The 24,045-nt window shown below is 41.0% G+C and overlaps 2 protein-coding genes across 9 annotated transcripts in view; one reads left to right on the top strand and one right to left on the bottom strand.

Moving 5' to 3' along the window:
* The window catches only part of DCAF6 (DDB1 and CUL4 associated factor 6), a 127,953-nt gene extending 110,194 nt beyond the window's left edge, over window positions 1–17,759 (top strand). For all 4 annotated transcript variants that reach the window (XM_035010909.1, XM_035010908.1, XM_035010907.1 and 1 more), the window contains 5 exons: window positions 7,705–7,843; window positions 9,578–9,734; window positions 10,373–10,461; window positions 12,309–12,414; window positions 17,294–17,759. In XM_035010909.1, the coding sequence (XP_034866800.1) occupies window positions 7,705–7,843; window positions 9,578–9,734; window positions 10,373–10,461; window positions 12,309–12,414; window positions 17,294–17,358 (556 nt within the window). In that variant the 3' untranslated portion in view covers window positions 17,359–17,759. The remainder of the gene's footprint in view (window positions 1–7,704; window positions 7,844–9,577; window positions 9,735–10,372; window positions 10,462–12,308; window positions 12,415–17,293) is intronic.
* The window catches only part of GPR161 (G protein-coupled receptor 161), a 57,999-nt gene continuing 49,416 nt past the window's right edge, over window positions 15,463–24,045 (bottom strand). For all 5 annotated transcript variants that reach the window (XM_035010899.1, XM_035010900.1, XM_035010901.1 and 2 more), the window contains one exon: window positions 15,463–16,858. The gene's annotated coding sequence lies outside the window, so the exon portion shown is untranslated. The remainder of the gene's footprint in view (window positions 16,859–24,045) is intronic.

Genomic DNA, 24,045 nt, shown 5'->3' with positions numbered 1-24,045 from the left:
TTATTCCTTCTTTGATGTTCTTCCTTTGTTTATGTATCTAATCATGTGTCTGATTCATATTTCTTTTCTTCTCTATAAAGAACTTCTTTTAACATTTTTTGCAAGGCAGGTCTATTGGCAACAAATACCTTTGCTTTTTGTTTGAGAACGTCTTTAATTTCTCATTCACTGAAGAAGGATAATTTTGCACTGTTCAGAATTCTGGGTTGGTGATTTTTTTTTTTTCTCTTGGTGTTTTAAATATTTCACTTCATTCTCTTCTTGCTTCATAGTTTCTGAGGAGAAGTTGGATGTGATTCTTATCTTTGTTCCTCTCTAGGTAAGATGTTTGTTTTCCTCTGGCTTCTTTCAGGATTTTTTAAAATTTTTGATTTTCTGTATTTTTAAAATGATATGCCTAGGTTGTAGGATTTTTGTATTGGTTTGGTTTGGTTTGGGTTTTTTGGTATTTATCCTGCTTGGTGTCCTCTAGGATTCCTGGATCTATGATTTGGTGTCTGACATTAATTTGGGGAAATTCTTAGTCATTATTATTTCAAATTTTCCTTTTCTTTCTTTTCTTTTCTCTTCTTCTCTTCTCTTCTCTTTTCTCTTCCTTCACCTTCTGGGATTTCCATTATGCTTATGTTACGTCTATTGTAGTTATCACACAGTCCTTGGATTTTTTTTTCAGTCTTTGTTTTCTTTGCTTTTTGGTTTTCAAGGATTCTATTAATATATCTTCTAGGTCAAGGATTTTTTTTCAGCCATGTCCAATCTATTAATAAGCCTGTCAAAGGCATTCTTCATTTTTGTTACAGTGTTGGGTTTTTTTTGTATTTTGTTTGTTTTTTGTCTCTGGCAATTCTTTTTGCTTCTTTCTTAGGATTTCCAGTGCTCTGCTTGCATTGCCCATCTATTCTCGCATGTTGTGTACTTTATCCATTTGTGCCCTTAATTAATCATAGTTACATTAATCATAGTTGTTTTAAATTCCTGGTCTGTTAATTCCAACTTGCTCTGTCTCTTCTGATTGTGTTTTTTCTCTTTTGGTGTGCCTTGTAGCTTTTTTGATGTAGCTGTATATGATGTACCATGTAAAAGGAACTGTTCTAATTAAACTAGTACTGTGGTGGTGAGGCGTGGGAGAGGGGAAGCATTCTGTAGTCTTAAGATTAGGTCTCAGTCTTTTAGTGAGCCTACATCTCTGGCCTTTAGAAGTATTCCTCAGTTTTTTGTTTTTTGGTTTTTTTTTTCTTTTCCCTTTAGGTGGGATAGGATGGTCTGAGTGGGCTGTAGTTGGCTATCTCTCTCCCCTAGGTTAGTTAGACTTTGATTATTATTAACTCCAGCAGGTTAGGCTGTAGTTAACTAGTTTCCCTGAAGAGCAGACCTTACTAAGAAGAATAGAGTGCTCTGGCATTTTTCAAAATGGTTCCTTTTCTCCTCTCCCTGCCAGAAACCCAAGGGGATTTTTCTCCAATATTTTGTGTGGCAATCTGGTCTGGCTCCTGGAGGTAAATCTGAAAATACTGTGGGAAGGGCCCCTATGACTGGGTTCCCCTGGAGTTTTTAATTCTCAAAGCTGTCCACATTGAGCTTCTAGCAGTTCCTCAATCACAGTTCAGGTATTCTTACCCCCAAGTCTCTCTTCTGCTAAGCTGTGACTCCCTGTTTGCCTGTTTGTCTCTCCAATCTTAGGGAAGCAGTTTGCCCCGTGTCGTCCCCTCTCTTATGGATCCAGGAAGAATTGTTGATTTTTCAGTCTGTTCAGCTTTTTACTTGTCCATTTGGAGAGAGGACTTTCAAGCTCCTTACATGTAGAACTGGGTTAAACAATCTTTGTATGCCTAGGATAAACCTAACTTGATCATGACGTATTATCTTTTTGATACATTGTTGGATTTGATTTGTTGATATTTTGTGAAGGAGTTTTCTATCTATATTTGGAATGGATTTTCTTTCTTATATTTTCATGATCCTGTTTTTGGTAAAAAGTTACACTAGTGTCAGAGAATGAGTAGAAAAAAACATTTCCTATTTCCAGAGTTTGTATAAGTTTGGAATGATCTTTTCTTTAAAAGTTTAGTAGATCTTACCTATAAAACCATCTGGACCTCATGTTTTCTTTTGGAGATGGTTTTTAAGTACTATTTTACTTCTTTAATAGCTGTAGGACTGTTTGCACTATCTGTTTCTTCTTTAGTCAGTGTTAGGAGGTTTTTTAAAAATGTGTCCATTCATCTAAGTTTGCAAATTTATTATACTATTTGTATTGTCTATTTGATTTCTACTGTCTTGAGTTATAACCACCTTCTTATTCATAACATTATTTATTTGAACTCCCTTAATTTTTTCTTCATCATCATGGCAGAACTCTATTTTGTTACTCATTTTGTTTTTTATTTCTGCTTTCTATTATTTCCTTTCTTCTGTTTTCTTTGAAATTATTTTGTGGTTTATTATTTTTTTCCTAACTTCTTAAATTGTATACATTTAGCTTTTTTTCCAATAACATCTAACTTGTGGTTAGAGAATGTGGTTGGTGTTAGATGAGTTCTTTGAAATTTATAGAAACTGACTTTGTGGCCTTCTACATGTCAAATTTGTAAATGTTTCACGGGCCCTTGAAAAGAATATTACTCTAATTTTTAATGTGAAATTTTATATGTAGCCAGTAGTTCAAGACTGTTAATTATGTTGTTTTAAAGTTTATATTTTTGATGTTTGTGTGTTTGTTTTTGTCAGCTTGACATATAAAATAGGGAGAGAGACATTTTGAAATCTTCACTATAATGGTGGATTTGTCTAATTCTCCTTGCAGTTATGTCATTTTCTTTTTAAATGCATTTTGAGGCTGTTTTTAAGGAGTGCATATATGTTAAATTGTTATATCTTCCTGGTAAATTGAACTTATTATGTATGTAGTAATCCTCTCTATTCTTAATGCTGCTTTTTATCTTAGTCTGTTTTATCTGATATTAATGTAACCAAGGCACCTTTCATTTGATTAGTATTTGCATAATATTTTTTTGCTTGAAACTCTTCCTTGTCCTTATGCTTTCGGTGTATCTTAGACAATCTTTTTTCTCAGTTGGTGAATTTAGTCTTTTATGGCTATATTTAAACTTGTTTGCAACTTCTTCTAATTATCCTCTTTTACCATTTTTTTGTTTGGTTTTGTTTTTTACTTTCTTGCCCTTTTTTAGGATTAAGTTTTGTATCTTTTTTTTTTCTTTTTTAGTTTTCCTTTTCTCTTTTTTTTTTCCTCCATTGGGTTGGAATTTATGCTCCTTATTACTATGATTTTATTGTTTACTTCTGAACTTTTATGCTTATTTAACTTTGTGATGTCTTTTATGACTTTTAAATTGGGTGCCAGACTAGCAAAGCTATCATATAAGAATGAATAATATTCTCCAAAACAACTTTACAAATGGTAGGCCTTTAATAAATATGTTTGCTGATTGAAATTCTTCATATGTATATGTCATTTTAATTTTCATTTGATCAAATTTGCAAAGTAATACAGTACAAATTATTTTCAATGACCTATATTTTTTCAGTGTTTCCTATGAAATATCCACTAGGCAAGCATTTTAAGCTTATCCTGTTAACTGAGTTGGACATTACCTGATTGTAAATGTAGGTATAGTATCTACTATTATTTTTATTTTCTAATTTGAAATTTGTAAACTTGAAGCTTTATCTCTTAGATAATTTTCCTACAGTGGGATAGTGGTAGGTACCCTAATCTTGGATCAGGACTGTGTAATACAAATCACATAACTTGAGACCTAGATTGATTTTATTTATTTATTTATTTTCTTCCAAATTTTTATATAGTGTAATATTGGTTTCAGGAATAGAATTCAGTGATCCATCACTTACATCCCAGTGCTCATCATAACAAGTACCCTCCTTAATGCCCACCACCCATTTAGCCCATCCATCTCCCCTCCAATCAATCCTGTTTGTTCTCTATCATTAAAAGTCTCTTATGGTTTGTTTTCCCCTCTCTCTCTCTCTTTCCCCTTCCCATATGTTCATCTGTTTTGTTTCTTAAATTCCACATGAATGAAATCATATGGTATTTGTCTTTCTTTGACTGACTTATTTCACTTAGTACAATACACTCTAGCTCCATCCACGTCATTGCAAATGGCAATATTTCATTCTTTTTGAAAGCTGAGTAGTAGAGATCTAGATTTTAAAATTAGAATGGTTAAGCCAAACAAACATTAAGCAGTAAATTAGACTATATTCTACAGCTAACTTTTAAATGAAATGAACATTTTTTTACCTGGTACTGTCCTCAATAGTTCTTAATTATTATCACCTCTTTAAGAATTCAGCTTTAATTTTGTCCACACATCATGTTTTAAATAACTTGAGCTTCTATCTAAATTCTTAATTTGTCATATAATTTCTTTTCCCATTTATAGCTCCTGAGGCCTTTGGTTTGTCAGCAAGGTCATTTCTATTTCCTCTACTACCTGATGCTCTGCTTTCATAACAAAAGAGTTCTTTTCTTTATTGGTTTTTTGTTAATCACATATTTGTATCTGATTCGGAATATCTTCTGTTCTACTTCAGAAAAAAGAGAGATCCAACTATGTTTTTTTGAGAACATTTAAACTCTTAATCCTTCTCATTATCACCTCAGAATCAGAAAGAGAAAATCAGAGTAAACTAAACATGTCACCTTTTGCACTATTTAATTTAAAAATTTATGTGTAGACCCATATTTTGGATATACAAAGCATAGGATAAAGTTTTTAAAACATTTTTAAATAAACCTGTATAACTTTACAGTATACCATTTTATGAAAAAGAAAATACCTTTTTGTTATAAAAGTGGGAGTACAAAATTGTTATATAATTGTTTAAAAAAGTGTTACTGATAACTGGTGTCTGGTTTTCTAGACCCTTTCTATGCATATATAGAATTTTTTCCCTAAGAATTATTTTTAACCTATGTTGCAGATTAGGCAGTATAATGCCAACATTTTTCACATAGTTGATTATGGATCCTCCTTATCTTTTTTATTTTATTTTTTTTAAAGATTTTATTTTTAAGTAATCTCTGTATCCAAAGTGGGACTCGAACTCACAATCCTGAGATTAAGAGTCTCATGCTCCACCAACTGAGCCAGCCAGGTGCCCCTTCCTTATCTTTTTTAATGGTGGTATAAATATTCCAATATATGGATGTAACATAATTTATTTAATTAATCCATCCTTTCCCTGTGAACATTTAGATTATTTCCAGTCTTTCTGAAAGTAGACAACAGAAGTTTCACTACAGTGAAAATTTATATTATACAAATACATGTATAATCTAAATATAAATAATATAAAATATGTAATATTTGTATATTTGTTTAAGTTTTGTGTAGCATACATTTTCTAAAAGTAAAATTGCCGCATCAAAGCAAGTACATCTTTTTCCTTTAAGTTTTTTTTATTTTGGGGGCACCTGGGTGTTTCAGTCAGTTAAGCATCTGACTCTTGGTTTTGGCTCAGGCCATGATCTCTGGGTCATGGGAATGAGCCCCATGTTGGGCTCCATGCTCAGCACAGAGTCTGCTTGAGATTCTCTTCCTCTCCCTCTGCCCCTCATCCCCCTTCTCTCACTCTCTCTCCCTTTCCTTTTCTCCCTCTCTCCCAAATAAATAAAATCTTTTTTTTTTTTAATATTTTATTTATTTATTCGACAGAGAGAGACACAGCGAGAGTGGAAACACAAGCAGGGGGAGTGGGAGAGGGGGAAGCAGGCTTCTCTCGGAGCAGGGAGCCTGATGCGGGGCTCGATCCCATGATCCTGGGATCATGACCGGAGCTGAAGGCAGATGCTTAACGACTGAGCCACCCAGGTGCCCCTAAATAAAATCTTAAAAAAAAAAATTTTTTTTTTTAATGTAATCTCTACATCCAATGTGGGGCTTGAACTCACAACCCCCAAGATCAAGAGTCACATGTTCTACCAACTGAGCCAGCCAGGTGCCCCAGCATATACATATTTTAAATTTTAATAAGATATTATTTAATTTCTAGTGAACTGGAACTCAATATATTGCTGGTGGGAATGCAAATTGGTGTAACCACTTTGGAAAATTGTTTGAAAGTATCTATTAAAGCTGACCATATGCACATGCTGTGGTCCAGCTGTTTTCCTCCTAGGTATATACCCAGCAGAAACATGGACATATGTTTGCCAAGGACATGGACAGATGTTGATAGTAGCAGTAACTCAGTAATCAAAAACTGTGAACAACCCAATGTCCATCAATGGATATATAAATTATAATGTATTTATACAAAGTAGTATTCTGCAGCAAAGGGGATGAATTAACTATAGCTAAATAAAACAACATGGATGAATCTTAGAAAATGATGTTGAGCTAAAGAAGTTAGAAAATATATATCCTCTGTTTCCATTTAATTAGTGTTCACAAACTTGCAAAAGTAATCATACTGTTAGAAGTCAGAATAATGGTTTTCTTTAAGGGGAGAGCAATGATGGGAGTGAAGCACTAGGAGAATTCTGGAATTTTGGTTATGCTCGGTTTCTCAGTACTGGTGCTGGTTCATGGGCTTGTTTGGTTTGTGAAAATTCATTGTGCTACACACCTGTGATATTATGCCTTCCTGTGTATGTATTCTGCTTCAATGGAAAGTTTCCAGTAAAGGAGTTCACTTTGTGTTTTATATATAGAACCACTTTCAAACTCCTGCCAGTAGTGTCTGTTTTTCCTATACTCTTGCCACTCTGATAGACATTAAAATCTTTTTAATCTGGGAGACGAAGAGGTCAATTTGTTGTTTTATTTTTATCTTATTATTAGTGAGGCTCGGCATCCTTTTGTATATTTGCTGACTGTTCATTTCTTCTATAGTTTCCCTACTCTTGTCCTTTGCCTATTTTTCTGTTACAGTGTTTGTTTTTCTTACTGATTTGTAGACTTTTTTGGTCTATTATATGTCAAAATACAATGTTTTAAATAATAAATTCAAACTAACAGACTTATTAAGTATATCATGTGTTAGGAAAAGTTTCTTCTAATAAATTAAATCCGTCTTAAAAGAGCCCATTATTCTTCAATCTCCAGCTCTGTAACCAACTCAGTTCTTAGGAGAGTAAAAGCTGCCTCATTAGCTCCAAATCTATACTCTTACATGGAGTCCATGTAGAATCTATTTGAAAGTCCCTGTTTTGTTGTACATATATTAATATCCTCTTTTTCTTGACTAGTCTGTTCTTTGCTGGGAACATCTTTACAAAATCTCAAAACAAGTTTACCCACTGCTATTATGTTGTTACCCTTAATTTCTTTGCCTTTATATTTCCTCATATGGAGAAGAGAAATGATATTGAATAGGATTTGTTTTGTTTGTAGTAAATTGCATATTAATTTTGTCTATCTTTTTTTTTATTAAATAGCCCTTTAAAAACCAGTGTGCCGCATGCTATTTCCTTTACTTTCTCAACCAGTACCAAATTTCTAAGTGATCTCTTCACTAAAATATTTTGTTTTAGTAACTCAACTAGTCTGATGTAGTCTCACTGTTGTGTCTGCCTTTTTATGCTTTGGTTGGGGATGCCTTATTTAAAATATTGTCTAGACTTTACTGTATTTTAATGTTCCTCATTTTGATCCTGTAGTGACCTGTGAACGTTTTTAAATTTATTTTTGTTTTTTTCTTTTAATATGTAATTCATAGACGCTCTGCTGTTGCCCGCATTCAGGAGTTCTTCAGGCGGAGGAAAGAAAGGAAAGAAATGGAAGAATTGGATACTTTGAATATTAGAAGGCCACTAGTAAAGATGGTTTATAAGGGCCATCGCAACTCCAGGACAATGGTACCAAATGCTCATGGCACTCTTGGGAGAAATTGCAGATTCATAATATGAATTTTTCCATAATGATGATCTTCATATATTGCCACTGCGATTCCAGTAATAGCATTATTGTACCTTAACAGTTACCTCTTTACCCAAACATGGTTCTTTTAGTCTTAGAATATATTGCCAAAGACCGTTATTGTTTACAAGAAAATTCTGCCCTACTAAGGAAATGTTGTAGAAGTTTAAAATTTTTAGCTGGTACAAGTAACAATTACCTCCTTTTGTTCTCTCACACTTGCGGTCTACCTGTCTAGTATATTTTTTTTAGCTCATTTTAGCACCCTTGGTTGATTTGGAGAGAAAGATTTAGATATATGGAATCCAGGCTCATTGCAAAATGTAGTCCGATTACTTTATAACAACTCTTCTTAAGATTGATGAGTCAAGATTTGTTTTAGTCACTTTGTCTCTCTAGACTTTACTGTCCTCATCTATGAAATAAGAATAGACCAGATGATCTCTAAAATCTTTCCAAGTTTTACAATCCACAAGTCTTATACACCCAGTGTGATATTAATTATTTACTAAGAGGATCCTGCAAGATGATTAGCATGTTAGAACTATTAACTCTGAACCATTCAAATTTAGAAAGTGTTGTTTTCATATATTCATTGAGTCATCCAAAAGTATCTACAGAGTCAGTTTTAATCTGCTTTCTTCAGAGTTAAGGGGAAAAGTTACTTTGGGGGGGGCCCTCGCTGGCTCAGTTGATAGAGCATGTGACTCTTGACCTAGGGGTCCTGAGTTCAAGCACACGTTGGGCATAGAGCCTGCTTTAAAAAGTTACTTTGGGGCAGGGAACTACTTAGCTCTCTCTATAGACATCATTGGTGGTAACAATTTAATCATTCTAAACAGAATGCTCACTATTAATAGAAGTAATCAGTGTACATGTCTTGTATTTTGCTGGTTAAAATTTTGGATGAAAATATAGGGGTAGGAATGAAAAAAAGAAGTTAAGTAAATGTAACAGTAACACTAAGTAACAACAAAACTGTCTACCCCCTTTGGTTTGGCAAAAATAGCAAAGTAGCAACTGCTGGTGAAATGATTGAAAAACATCCTGAACTACAAAGATTTTGGATGGCTCATTCATATGCATCCACTGAAAAATGTCATCCTAACCATTCCAGTATATCCTGTTGTCTCATTGCTTCATTAAAGTAAATATGTTTATATCCTTCCTTCTCAATTGTGAGAGAATAGCTAATAAAAAGATTGGTACTTTTTCTTCTTTTGGCATAAACCAAAATACAAAAGGGAACCATTCATTTTTTTCTATGATTTGTTTTTATTATCTTATAAAGCTAAAGTAGAACCATTTTTGGAACGTTCAAAAACATATAGACATAGAAGTTTCCATTATACTTTCCAAAACCCAGAAATCCCATTCATTCCTTTAGGAGTTACTAATTCAGCATCTACTGTTGCCAAGTACTGTTTAAGGCCCTAAAATATAGCATTGAACAGAGCAAAATCTCTATTTTCATGGGGAATTTTTCATTATTTACTGTTGTTTCATGCTTGCTGATAAATCTCCATCATTTTAAAATAATAGAAGACAAAGACTCTCTTCTATTTTTTGTTATTTTCTAAGCCAATTAATATTTCCAATTGCAGAATAGAATAAATCTTGGTTTTAATATTTGATTTGAATTTTCTTATTGTTTTCTTTTTTTAAACCCTTAGATAAAAGAAGCCAATTTCTGGGGTGCTAATTTTGTAATGAGTGGTTCTGACTGTGGCCATATCTTCATCTGGGATCGTCATACTGCTGAGCATTTAATGCTTCTGGAAGCTGATAATCATGTGGTAAACTGCCTGCAGCCACATCCGTTTGACCCAAGTAAGATGGCCTTTTATAGAAATCAGTACGTCAGCTCCACTTTTGTTCTAGTTGTTAATATAAGAACAATGCAAATTATCCTAGAAGGCAGCCACGAGAGCCTGTTATGACTCTCATTGGGTTTAAAACAAAAAAGACTTATAACCTCCTTTTGGCAGAAAGTATGGGGAAATAGATTAAAGAGTTTATTCTCTAATATTTCTTCTAAGTTTTACCAGTTGCAAGAGGTTTGGCTGACTACACTTTACTTATCCAAACTCAACCTCCAAGCCTTGTTAGTCTTCACATGTCCAAGTTAATTTACCAGAACAAAGGAGCTTGGCTTGTTCTTGCCTTCCATTTGACATTGCCCATGTTTCTCCTAAAAGGCAGTGGATAAGAAAGAAATTTGAGTGATTGCAAGTTGGTCTTAAAATTATGTTCTAGGGTAACTTTTAGGAAATCTTCTAAATAATATTCTCAGTCAACAATTAAATGTATCAGTACAATTTCCATGCCAGCTCAGTTTTGCTATACATATACGTGTGTGTGTGTATACATATACATACATACATGCATGCGTAATATATAACATATGTATGCATGTTTTAATGGCATATTTTTATGCTTTATATTAATATGCAACATTTTATTTCTAGTTCTAGCCTCATCTGGTATAGATTATGACATAAAGATCTGGTCACCACTAGAAGAGTCAAGGATTTTTAACCGAAAACTTGCTGATGAAGTAAGATTTTTATTTATACTTATTATAAAGTGTATGTCACTTTGTTCCTGAAATGCTTTCTTAAAAATACTCAAAGCAGCTCATTATTAATTGGTAACATAAACAAGTTTATTCAGTTAAGGAGGTCAAATTGTAAGAAAAAGAAAAATTAAGATAAAAACATGCCTGTAATACTAGAGAGCTAAAAATCAAAATATTATTTTGCTAATTATAATATCGATTATTGGTAATACCAGGTTATTATAGTTTGAGAAAAACAGATTGACTATTTTTGTGCTTATTACAATGAAGAATCATTTAAAAAAACCTTCTGTCCTTTTAAGAAAATGAGTTTTACTATGGCTGGCCTCCATAATTGCAGCCAGATAAGTAGCAGAACAAATGATTGGAGAATCTTTTCCTTTATTGTCATATTTTCAGATTTCTTCAGCTCCTTATTAAACCAACAGTTTTCAAACTGGGCTGTGTGAAGCTCTCAGTTTTTAGTGGGAATGGGAGAGGGGAAGGTGGCTGATACAAAAGCTGAATTCTGGGCTTTTCCTCCCCAGCATTAGGCAGGGTTTTTATTGGTGGGTTTTCATACAAGATTTCTTATGAAAATAAGGGTTCATGGCATTAGTCAGCTACTAACAGTTGAGCTTCTATGAGTAGGTGAGTGCAGCTCAAGTTGATGCTGTGCCCTCTTTAAAACATAAAAGAAGGGTCCATTGCTAAAAAATGTTATTAGTAAGTTAGAAAACCAGTACTCTAGACCAAGGTTGACAGTTCACAGCACAATTCCCTCATCTGCTTTCTAACGGACATTTATGAACTTGGCGTATGTCAGACACCGTGCTGAATTTTAAAAAACCTTCCCTTAGAGCTTATAGACTGGTGGGAAAGACAGACACTGAACAGTCAGCCAGAATGTAGAGAGGCATGCACAGTGTTCTGGAAGCCCTTGCAAAAGAGCAGTTGTGCTTGTAAACGGGGTAGATGGATGGGGGAGTCTTCACAGAGGAAGTACGAATTGGACTGAGTTCACCAGGCATACAGGGGGCTAAGGAGCCCTGGAGATGAAGAATCGGCAATTTCCAGGGTGTCCTAAGGTAAGTGAACCGTTGGTGAGTGGATAAGAAAGCAGCTCCTTGGGGCAAGATTGTAAAGGGCCCTGGGGGTGCCCTGCTGGGCTGAAAATGTGTTGTATGAAATCACTGGGGAGCCGTTGACCACATTAGCACCTTTGTCTTCCTCTCATCCTTTCCTTTCTTCCTTTTTTCCTTTGCCATGAACTTTGCCATTTGCCCTTTGCCCATGATTACATACTAGATCCTTAGGTGTTTATGGATATTCATTTAGTGCTGTCTTGGTACATAAGACACAAGTCATTGGTAACTCTTATCCAAAAGTTTATTTTTCAAGATTACTTTTGCCTCAGTCAAGGTGACATTTTCTCGAGGGATCTGAGTGACCCTGGGGAAATCATTTAACCCCACTGTGTCACTACATGTATCAGCTCTGCCATAGGGGAAGGGAATGAGCAGACACGGGAAGACTGCTCTGGGAAACGAATCATAAGTGAAAAATAAACTGAATTCTTGAAGGTTTTAAGTGGCCTCAAAGTTTGGCCTTTGTCTTTCTGCCAGTTGAAAGAGTAGTGTTGTTCTGTGATGTCACTCCCTCAATGGCAAGTTAAAATAATTACCTGGCATCGAGTAGCCTTATGGTGGAAATATACACAGTGTGTGTATAAAGAATGAAGTAATTCCTCCTCAGACCTGCTAAGTTTTTTACTGTTCTCCTAATCTTCAAGGAAAAAGTACAGTTACATCATGGTTCTTTACGTGGTTGTTTCACTTGCCCCATAGGTTATAACTCGAAATGAACTCATGCTGGAAGAGACCAGAAACACCATCACGGTGCCAGCCTCTTTCATGTTGAGGATGTTGGCTTCGCTGAACCATATCCGAGCTGGTAAGAACTGTCAGTGTATTATTAACACCATTATTACATCATGTTATTATTTCAGGTCTGCTTTAAAGTGATTTGTACAATTTCTTTTAACCATAAAATGAAGGCAACGTAACTTCTGAGCTAGGAGTTTTGTGAACTCTTGATCTTAGTACAGTAACTTATTTCCTCACAAACCAAATGTATTGAAAAATGTCAGAATGAAAAGACAAAGTCACTTGAAAACTTTTGTCAGCTGTGTTTCTCAGTGTGGAGGATCATACCGTAATCCTTAAGATCTGTGAGAGTAAGTACCCTTTAGTGGTGGACGTGGTCAAAATTAACCCTAGCCCAGACAAAAATAAATGTAACATGCTACTGCAAGGGTTGAAACACATAACCTCAGTAAGTTTTTTTTATATATTTTTTTTGTTTTCACTGATACACTGTGAGGTTTGGTGCCAAAGAAACACAAAATGTAAATATTATAACTAATATTCAAGAAGGAAGTGAATAATCTGTTTGTAATAATAGAAGAGATCCAGTATCCATTATAAACAAAATACATTTATCAAACAAAAGAGTATTTGTTGTTCTTCACTGATTTCATAAATTTCTTCATATGTTGGATATTATCTATTATTTAATAGTAACAACCACCACCATTTCTAGAGTATCTATAATGTATCAGGGACCATACCTGTCATTTCACAAATTTTTCCTAATTAGCTCCAAACCTTTATAACTTTGGTTATTTGTAATAACTTGCCCCAGGTCACACAACTGATGAATGGTAAAGCCTGAATGTGAAACTGGCTTCCAAGCCCTTACTTCCCTTTGACCTTGGAAAGTTCACTTGCAGGAATACATTTAGATCATGAATATGACATGCAGTCCACTGGGTGATCTCAGCTCAAACTGCTTTTCAGGCTCATTCCTAGCATTCTCTCCTTCTCTGTCCACTCTGTCCACTCTGTCCCTCTTTGACTTGGGGGACACATCAAAGTCTTTTCTACCTCAGGATCTTTATCACCGTGCTACCCCCCTCCCATCCTCACTCTTTGTTAGGATACCTTCTACTTATCGTCAGGTCTCTGTCGGCCGTGGATTAAATATCACTTCCTCAGAGAGAGGAATGGAGAGAAAGTGTACCAGGCAAAGTAAAGGGTAGGTAGCAATTTTCAAAGTCCTGGAGGGGAGAGTGTGGAGCACATCTAAAGAATTGAAAGAAGCCCATAGGAGGTGGGGAGAAAATATTCAAATTGTTAATATTAACTACTACCAGGAAAGAATGGAAATTTCAAATGGAATTTAAACAGAAAAGGTTAGTAGTCCAACAAAATATTTTTGCAGTAGCTTTTGGGTTCCCATATTATTAATCACTGTAACACTTTCGATCCATTTTCTTCAGTAACAGTGAGTAACTCTTAAAATTCATCCATTTAGATTTCAGATTTGAGGGGAGGCAGCATTTTCTAGAACAAGAAAAACATTTGCTGATTAGGATTCCTAAAACTCACTTGTTCTTGTAAAGAGCTTATCTGGCGAATGGCTCTTCCCGAGTTTTTCTATTGAAAACCATTCTTCTCTCGTTTATGCCGCGTCTGTTTTATACAGCTGCCGATGTAGCAGTTTGTTAGCTCATGGCTACTCCCCTCCTCCTTTGGTTTTAGCATTAGATAAGGTAAGTTTTATAGCATGAAGATTCCCTTTCTTCCAGTCCTTTTTGCTGTCAACCAAAAAGACGTAATTTCTAATTGGTTTAGTCAACTTAACTCACCCTCTTGCTTCTCTTATGTAAAAAACTGGAGAGAAAAAGTACCCGAGAGTTGCTTTTATCTTTAAGATACCCAGTTATTTGATGAGTCAGTTATCCATCCCTGTCCTCTCCTTCTCTCCTGGTCTCCAGTATTCCAAGTATGATCACGTGTGCACAGTCGAGGAGAGTTAGTAACGGACTGTGATCCTGCAGGCGCAGGCTAGCCACGGAATAGTCCAGCCCCTCCTTACTCCACAAGGCTTCCTGGGAAGTCCAGGGAATAGATTCGGGGCGGCGCCTTCCTGGTAGAGCTGTGATTTTTAATGAAGGCTGCACTACAGATCCTCTGTCGGGCTTTTTCAGCTGCAAACACTTGGGTCCTACCCCCTGAAGATTTTCACTCATTTTATCTAAATAGGGCTTGAGCTTTTGCATTTTCCAAAAACCAACCAAAGTCATTCTCATGAATACTTCACTAAAGACTATGGTGTCTAAATATGGTGTCTCTCTCGATGGGATGGGGGCCCCCAAATGTGGGATGAAGCAGATTGGGTGGAAGCCGGTGGCACGGGCAGTGAAAGTATCCACCTGAGGCAGAACAAAGGAGCTAGAAGTTTATCGAATCCACTGCCCAGCAGTGGCTCAGGAAAGCAGAGGACAGGCTGTCTGCCACGAGGCCGAGGGTGGGGGCTGTTTCTAAAGGGGGAAGATGAAGGGGCATGGCTACATGTGGAGTTTTCCCTTTTTTGCTAACTGTGCCTGGTTGTAACTAACCCATTGGTTAGTTAGGGTCTATGGCTTTTTCGAGGTGGGTCTCCTGATGTAGAAGCGACTCTTATTTTCAGTTTTCATTTAAAAGAAGGGTGTTTCTCAGACCTCCTCGGTCTGTAACTGCCAACCAGAGATTGGTGTCAGCATTGAGCTGCTTTGCAGTTCTCCTGCCTCAGAGGTGTAGCACTTCATGAACAAAAGATTGCATTTAATTTATTCGTAGAAACTGGGTTTCCATTCTGAGAGAGAGGACTGTGCAGCAATTGGTTGAGATGGGTTTGAGAAAAGAACAATTATTCTGCCCTCTTCCTCATTCTGGAAGCCACTGTCCGTTATTCACTGACCTGTATTAGACACTCTTGGCCCTCACTTGTCTCCTTATGGCTTGCTTTGGACTCTGCAGAATCCTTTTTTTTTTTTTAAGATTTTTTTTATTTATTTGACACAGAGAGAGATAGCGAGAGAGGGAACACAAGCAGGGGGAGTGGGAGAGGGAGAAGCAGGCTTACTGCCGAGCAGGCAGCCCGATGCGGGACTCAATCCCAGGACCCCTGGGACCATGACCTGAGCTGAAGGCAGATACTTAACCACTGAGCCACCCAGGCGCCCCTGGACTCTGCAGAATCCTAATGTCTACCCTAAACTCCCTGATTTAAAGGCTGAGACAATTCTTGTTAACCCTCCATTTCCCCATCTTCATTCATAGTGTGACAAAAGGAATTTGGATAAGAACCCTACACACTTTGAAAGAAATAGTGTGACCTGCTTCCTCATGCTTCCGACGTGACAGGAATAGGTTTGTTGAATTAGTCAGTCATATCCAGGATTCCCATTCATGGTAATCTACTTAAGCTGATAGCAACCTCATGTTTTATTCTCTCATGAAAGTATATCACACAATAAAAAGAGTGTCATCTCTTTTATATTAACATTCGTTAGGTAGCCTTTTATTGATCAGTGATTCTTCCACTGTGTTTAGATTCCTTGGTGATATATGAAGGTCTATCCAAATCTTGTTTTTGTTCACTTATTTTGCAAATGTGTATTGAACACTTATGTAATAATGATGATAGCTAAAATTTGTATAATTTAGGTTGTAAATCATATACACATACATCATCTCATTAGTTTGGCTTTGAAATGGAGTCTGCACAGAGGGGATTTAGTCCAGTTCAGTTGAACAATAAATATATAGTCTCTTCTGTCTACTGCTCTTGGTATTGTTGACTTAAGATCCAGTGAGAGAGTTTAAGCCTCTGTAGGTAATCAAATTTCAGGATTCAGTCTTCTCGCAGTTGACAGTGGGGCTCAGCCCTCCCCCCATGTTTAACCTTTGTATTTTCCACGTTGCCTTGGGCAAATGCTTCTTGGCCGAATGGGCTCCATCCTCATCCTTTTATACTGTTGCCTTCTCTACATACCCTAATGTGACATATCTGATCTCAGTAAAACTTCTATGCGTTTATTTCATAAACCGTCCCTGAACATCCTGTACGAGGCTCTGAGGATATAAGATAAAAAGAAAAAACTCCTACCCTCGCAGGAGCTCAAAAAGCCCTTGAGGTCTGGTCTGTAAGAAGACACGCAAATAAATGTCCCTGCAGTTAGGATCTTCGTTGCACAATAGACACAGAGAGTCTAGAGTGTAGAGGAAGGAGTTCATCATTCTGCAGGTTGGATGTTTGAAAAAGTCTGGGAAACATTTCACAAAGGGGATAATAGTTGTATTGAGATGAGTAAGCAGAACCTTTATAGCTGGAAAACTGGGCGAGTGTCCCAAGCAGAGGAACAGCAAGGATAAATCGTGAAAGCTGGAGAGAGCATGCCGTGTTCACTCACCAGTTTATAGTTATATTTTCACTTGAGTGGTTAATCTAGATAAGCTCCTTGAGGGCAGAGACCACGTGTCTGTTTTGGCCACCGTTCTTAGCACAACGCCTGGAACATAGCAGATATTTAAAAAATCTTTAAACACACAGATCCTCAAGAATGGTCCCCAGGTTCCCCCACAGCCTCCCCTCAGTCTTTCTGGTGGCATGATACACCTCCTTAGGCTCCTGGACTCCAAGGAACACGGCTTGAAAACCACTGCAGTAGACCGTGATATATCAAGATCCCTAGGGTTTTTCTTTTTAGTTTTTATAGGTTTAGAATTACATGCATATTCAAAGTTACAGTGCTCTGTTTACTCGTTTTTTATTTGTTTTTAGCGGCAAAAACTAACTTATCTACACACAGAAGTGAACTGATTTTTACATGATGATGTGTTGGGCTGTATACATTTTAATCAGTTTTAACTAAAAGGTATTGAAAGTTCTTTCAATTATAATACTAAAAGCATTTCTTCTTGTGGGTGTCATATATGTTTTGCAGACCGTTTGGAGGGTGACAGATCAGAAGGCTCTGGTCAGGAGAATGAAAATGAGGATGAGGAATAACCAACTGTTATTGGCAAGCACTTAGATGTTCTGAAATTTGTAGGAGACATTTATTCTATTTTTTTCTTTACAGAGCTTTAGTGCAATTTTAAGGTTATGGTGTTTTGGAGTTTTCCCTTTTTTCGGGATAACCTAACATTGGTTTGGAATGATTGTGTGCATGAATTTGGAAGAGTGTGTAAAACAAAACTAGCAAAATGTTTAAAAAACTTTTTGCCATGTGTGAGGAGTGCTAGAAAATGCAAAGTGCAATATTTTCCCTAACCTTCAGATATGAGAGCTTGGATCAATGTGGAAGAGTAATTTTCATTATAGTGAAAATGTTGGTTCAAATAAATTTCTACACTTGCCATTTGCATGTTTGTTGCTTTCTAATTAAAGAAGTTGGTTGTTTTAAGATATCCTGAATATGACTTTTTATTTCATGCTTTACTACCTTCACCCACGTTTTCTGGTCTTCTCGGTAACATAAGGCTCTTTCTCTATTTTCTAGACTTGATAACCTTTTCTGTTTTGGCTTCTGTGTGATAGAATCACATAGAGGAGCTTTTTTTCATTTCTCTTTACACAGCATGTTATCTTCACTTCCAGTCACCGTCTGTCACGATTAGCGGTACCTCTCTACCCAAGTACAGGGGTCTGGCTTCCAGCAGTAAGCACAGAGCATTGCGGCTAGCTCCCATGATGGAGCTCTGGAAGCTCTGGCTTCCGGTCTTCCCCTCTCTAACTTCTAGATTTCAACTGAAAGCTGTTGACCATCCAGTCTTAGGATTCCGGGTCTTCCTTTACTCTAGTGTCCGACTCCACCCAGGCCTGTAGCTTGGGGGTTCGGAGCTGAAATGCTGCTGTAGACTTAACCCTGCCATCATCCTCCCTCCCCTCTCCCAAAGTGCCGTGCTTTTCTCCAGCTGGGCCGTGCAGGACTCATGGGGGGGCCAGGCAAAGCATCCCTGTGCTGCATGGAGAGCCGGCACCGCCCCTTCCCACAGGCTGGCTGCAAGGCCAGGAACACCTGCTACTGAGAGAAGGCAGATTGGCTTTTTGGATAGAGGGCAAAGAACTCTTCTGTTGGCTCAGTAACTTCAGTTGGACTTCAGAATCTGGCTCTCACCCTAGACAGGGCACATATGTTTTCACATTAGGAAATGTGGTAAATGGTCAAAGGGAAAAGGAAGGTGGGTGGGGCAGAGGCTACTGGAGGGCTCAGTGGGGTCAAGGAGCTTTAGCCAAACAGGGCCACTGCATGACTTCTGGAAAGTACCAGGGTCTTAGTTTCTGGTTACCAATGAGTTATGGGATCTGCTTAAGCCATGTGACTTCTCTGGGCTTGTTTCCTCCTCTCTACAGTGCGGGTAATCCTATTTGTACCACCTGTGTCCTGGGGCTGTGTTAGGACCCCACGAAGCCACGGAGTTTGAAGGGCTTCACGGAACAACTAAAATGACCACTGGAAGCGCACAGGACATACGTCATTTCTTGCCCTGTAATAAAACAGTAACGGAGATGCTGTAGGGAGGTGCTGGAAGGCGGGTGGGGCAGAGGCTACTGGAGGGCTCAGCGAGGTCAAGGAGTAGTAGCTCTTTGGCCAGAAGAGCCCAGAAGAAAATCAAAATTGTACTGTCCGCTCTGGCACAGGACGTCGGTAGTAGGGGGGCCTGGGGGGCGGGCAGAGGGTACATGCGAACTCTGACCTTTCTGCTCCGTTTTGCTGGGAACCTTAAAACTTACTTTTTTTTTTTTTTTAATTTAATGGTATTTGTCAAAGGAGTTAGGTCCCCTGCTGTTAATTTTGCAGAGTGTGGGTACTGTGTGTTAAAAAGGAGCGGGCAGGCCAGACAAGCAGTCAAGGAGGCAGCAAAGAGAAAACATTCTAGAGGCAGCGTTGACACTTCCCAACTCCCTGTATGTTGGGGAGGCCCCAGCCGGTCCCACAGCTGGACCCTGGGGCTCAGCTGCAGCTTGGACCCAGGATTATGATCTCAGTGGTGGCAGGTGAGGTGGTCAGGTAAAGGTGGTAGGTTTTGTGCCTGGAGGTTGCTGAGTTTCACTGGCAACCTGCCCCCCACCCTTTGCCTCTGGTTATGGGACAGACATCTAGAGAGTGGGTTGGTGTTCATTAAGCCTCCTTTATTTTTTTTTTTTAAGATTTTTTTTATTTGAGAGAGTATGAGCCAGGGGAGAAACAGCAGGCCCCACCCCCCGCCCCACCCCCATTTAAACCTCCTTTAAAAACCTTGGGTTAGGAGGTGCCTGGCTGGCTCAGGCGGTAACCGCAGGTGACTCCGATCTTGGGGTTGTGAGTTTGAGCCCATGTTGCATGTAGAGATTTCTTGAAAATCTTTAAAAAATAGGGTGCCTGGGTGGCTCAGTGGGTTAAGCGTCTGCCTTTGGCTCAGATCACAATCTCAGGGTCCTGGGATTGAGCCCCATGTTGGGCTCCCTGCTCAGGGGAGAGCCTGCTTCTCCCTCTCCCCCCTGCTCATGTTCTCTCTCTCGCTCTCTCAAATACATAAGTAAAATCTTTAAAAAAAAAAATCTTAAATAAAAATGAGAGTGTTCTGTATTTCTGGGTCATGCTAAGTCATTTAATAACAGTCTCTGAATTTAATTGTCTTCGAGGAATTTATGAACAGCACATGGATGGATGTACTGAGGTGAGTGTGGTGTGGACATCACCACCTCCCAGTTCTACAGCCATCAGCTCCTTCCTGCTCTGTCTCCTTCCCCTTGTAAGCCTACCAGAAGGGAGGCTGCACTCGAGGATGTGGCTGCACACAGTGGGTCAAGGGGGACACATTCAGAAAGTCCACAGCCCAAGTACAAATCCACAATTTCCACAGCTATACATGTACCAAAACAGATATTTAATCAGGTAGACAAAACTAGTCTAAATATATTTTACTCATTTATAAATATTATGATTTATAATAATCCTAAGCATTTTTCTTATCTTAAAAAAAAACCATCCAAAAACTTCAAGTGAAATATATTTCAGGATTAGCTTGCTTTTGTTTTGCTTTGAAGGTTTTTAACAACTTCTGCATCCAGGGGTCCATTATCAGAACACAGCCCAGAACTCCTGTCTCTTAGCGTATCCACACCAGAGTGACAGACCTGCTTCCCACCAAACAGGCTCGCTCCGCAGCACTCGGGGTGGCCATGCTTGCCCAGGCCCGTGATCCCTGTGGGGCTGTCTTTTCATCCAGGAGGGGCTCACTTACCTGTGACTTGGGATATTTCAAAATGGTGGTGTGACAAGGAAAACCAGAAATGGCTTCTAATTCCTAAGCCGTTAATACTATTCAGGAAAATTCTGAGGGAAAAGAACACAGCTTTGTGTATTACGTTCTCCTAAAAATAACATTGAGTAAGGGGCGCCTGGGTGGCTCAGTTGTTAAGCGTCTGCCTTCGGCTCGGGTCATGATCCCAGGGTCCTGGGATCGAGCCCCGCATCGGGCTCCCTGCTCGGCAGGAAGCCTGCTTCTCCCTCTCCCACTCCCGCTGCTTGTGTTCCCTCTTTCGCTGTATCTCTCTCTGTCAAATAAATCTTTAAAAAAAATAATAAATAACACTGAGCAAAATTGTGCTCTTGGTAATCTTATGCAGATTTGAGTCTGTGCTTTGAAATCTTTCAAATAAATCCAATCACTTTCCTTGGGTTGCCGTTTTTTGTTTTTTGGTTTTTTTTAGGTCTGGGAAGCCGATAATCCAGGCTCCCCAGCTCTCTGGTCTCCAACAGTTTCTACCCACCTACTGAGCCCAGCTAGCCTATTCTAATAATGAGGACTTCTAAGTATCCCTCCACCTCCTCCCTTTCTCCTCCTCCTCTGCAAAGTTGCAAGTTGGCTCCTTCTCAGTCCCATGGCCAAGACCTGGCATTTGACCCAGACTCTGGCTTAATGCACTCTGGGAGGTCAGACAATCCCTAGGCTTCTCTCCCTGGATTCTGTGTGTCCCCGCTCCTCAGCCCAGAAGGGTGGTCAGGCTCTGTCCCCTCCTACAGTCACATATGACAGCCATTTTCCTTTGCTTTAGAGTGAAAATTGTGACGTCCCTTCTGTCTTCCATGGGACTCGCCTGGGGTTCTGCATATACTGTGGGTACCAGCGTGGACTCCCATCCCTGTATGGCCTCCTGCCACAGGGGCTTGGAGGATCAAAGGACTCTGTGAGCCCAAGACCCCCGGCCAAGCAGTCACTATCACTGGGGGACAGAGCTGTCCTTAGCACCCAGGTCCCGTCGCAGGGGCTGTAAGGGAGGTCAAGGCTGAACTCGTGCCCTGGCTTGGGACTCTCCAGCAGGCCCCCAGGGGCCCATCATCTTTGAATGCCATTAACAGAAAAGCTCATTGTTGCTCCTTCAGATCTCTTAAGTTCCAAACGCTACTTCACCCTTTCCTCCCTTTCTCTTGCCTTCTCCTGCCTCGCCATATCCCCCTTCCCAGAAGACACAATTCCCATGGCAACAACCCCAGCACCTCCTATCCCGGATAACAGTTATCCTCGCCAGAGTTTCACTTCCTGTCCTGGAGATGCCCCTAAAACCAGACTAACGCACCCACCTCCCGCGACCGGGCAGCCACCGGGGGGCTCAGCTCCAGGTACCGCGCAGGACGCTGCGATCCGCAGGGTCACCTCGGAGGGGGCCCACCTGGACTCCGCGTCCCCACAGAGGAAGACATTGCACACCTCGTCGTATCGATGAGACAACCGCGATGCAAGACTGAGGGGCCCAAGGCTGCCCGCCTCGGAAGCGGCAGCGCGGGATGGGGACCCAGAGCCTGCTGCGCCCTCCCACCCCCCGCTCGCCCTTTCGTAGCCGCGTCACCCTCCCCGGTTCCGTGGACAGGAGGGCGGCCGGGGCTCCAGGCTGACCGCTCGACATGGGCAGACCCTGTGGTCCATCCAGAGACTGTCTCTAACGACAAGCATCTCAAGGGCCTCCTGTCCGGATGGGAGAAGCGTTCCGTCGTCAAGTCGGAACACGTCCTAAGATCTCCTCCGTATCAGCGCTCTTTCCGACGCTCTCCGGTCCCACCACGAACGGCCTCAAGGCTGCAAATCCCTCGGCAGTCTCCCGGCTCGCTCGGCTCCGCGCAGCGCCGCACCGCGGCTCCCGCAATGGGGCTGGAGAACGCTGCGCCGCCGGCCCTCCCGCCCCAGCGCCCATCGGAGACGCTGCGCGCGGCGGGTCTCGCACGGAATAGAGCTGCCGGCCGGGGCTCCGGAGGCTGCGGGCTGCAGGGGCACCGGCTCCGCGGGGAGCGAACCGGCGTTCAGCCGCACCCTTCCCTTCCCGGCCAGACACGGCCCACGGCGCACAGCCCCACTGCTGCCCCCTAGTGTCGGGGCCCTGAACGCCCCAGCGCCGCGTGCTCGGGAGCGTGCGCCCCCAGGACCCCCAAGCCTGGCATCCGGGGCACAGCACAGGGACCCGGTCAAGTGGCAGCTTCAATAAGAGAGGCAAAGATGGGCAACAGCCCTCAACGTGGGCCTGTCAAAACCGGGGCCCGCAGGACTGAGATTCTTAAGCGACCGTGTGGCCCAGTGTCCCCTAGGAAGGCCTCAGGCTGCCCAGGATAAAGCTGGCACGCCGGGTTTGGTGGGGGCAGTTGGGGTTTTGACATTCTACACGGAGGGCAGGGGAACTTGAGAAAGTGTGCGGATTTCCGCCTCTTCCTCTCCTCACCGCCTCCCTCCCGTGCTCCTCCTTTCCTCACTCGCTCTTGCTCGCTCTAACTCTAAGGCTGCATCAAGGCAGACTGGAATTCCTGAATAGGCAAACTGTGGTTCTAGCTGCCCGAAATCCTCCGCGGCTTGGCTCAGACGGTCCCCTCCGTCCCTAAGTCCCCTACCTGGAAATGCCTCCCTCCGCTGAAGAGTAAGAGGACCTGACTTTGCCATTTCTCGGCATCTCGCTCCGCCAGGCCTCTCCCTGCGTGATAACGAGCGGAACGAGCGGAACGCTTTAGGGCTTCTGCCCCGCGCCCAGCCCGGCGCTTTGCTCGGAGCGCATGCGCCGCGTCGGGCAGTGTCCGCAGAAAACAGGGAAGGCGGGGGCTCTGTGAAGCGTGCTAGCTCTGGACAGGCTCAGACGAAACCCTAGCGGACCCCAGCTGGTCTGGGATCTGCCAGTGGGGACTCGGGGTCTCAAGACTCCCTCCAGCCCGGCCTGTGCAGTCCTGGGGAAGCCCCCCTCCACCCCCGCTTGCAAGCCAATGTGCTGCTCTCAAGAAGGCGTAAGGGGCAAGCCGCCCGGCTGTTGCAGCCTAGAGGCAAAGGCCATCTCCGGGCATCTTAGTCGGTCAGGATATGGTCCCTTTACCGGACAAGTGTACGGAGAAATACATACCCGCAGAGCACAGAAAATGCCCTCGGAGGGGCGTCTGCGTGGCCCAGTAGGTTAAGCGTCTGCCTTCGGCTCAGGTCATGATCCCGGGGACCTGGGATCGAGACCCGAGTCGGGCTCCCCGCTCAGCGGGTAGCCTGCTTCTCCCTCTGCCCCTCCCCCTGCTCACGCTCGCTCTCCCTCTTTTTCTCTCTCAAATAAATAAGATCTTTTAAAAAAATGCCCTCAGGTTTAGGAATGCCCCCCGGGAGCGGGAGCAGAGCCCACGGGTGCAGCTACCCTCCGCTCCTCCGGAAAAGCCTCCACCACCCCCCACATCCCGAACCTAGACCCCCGCGG

Source organism: Mirounga leonina, unplaced genomic scaffold, assembly GCF_011800145.1.
Source record: "Mirounga leonina isolate KUSES-001 unplaced genomic scaffold, KU_Mleo_1.0 Mir_154, whole genome shotgun sequence".
Classification (NCBI taxonomy): Eukaryota; Metazoa; Chordata; class Mammalia; order Carnivora; family Phocidae; genus Mirounga; species Mirounga leonina.
This window is presented reverse-complemented; position numbering and strand designations above follow the sequence as displayed.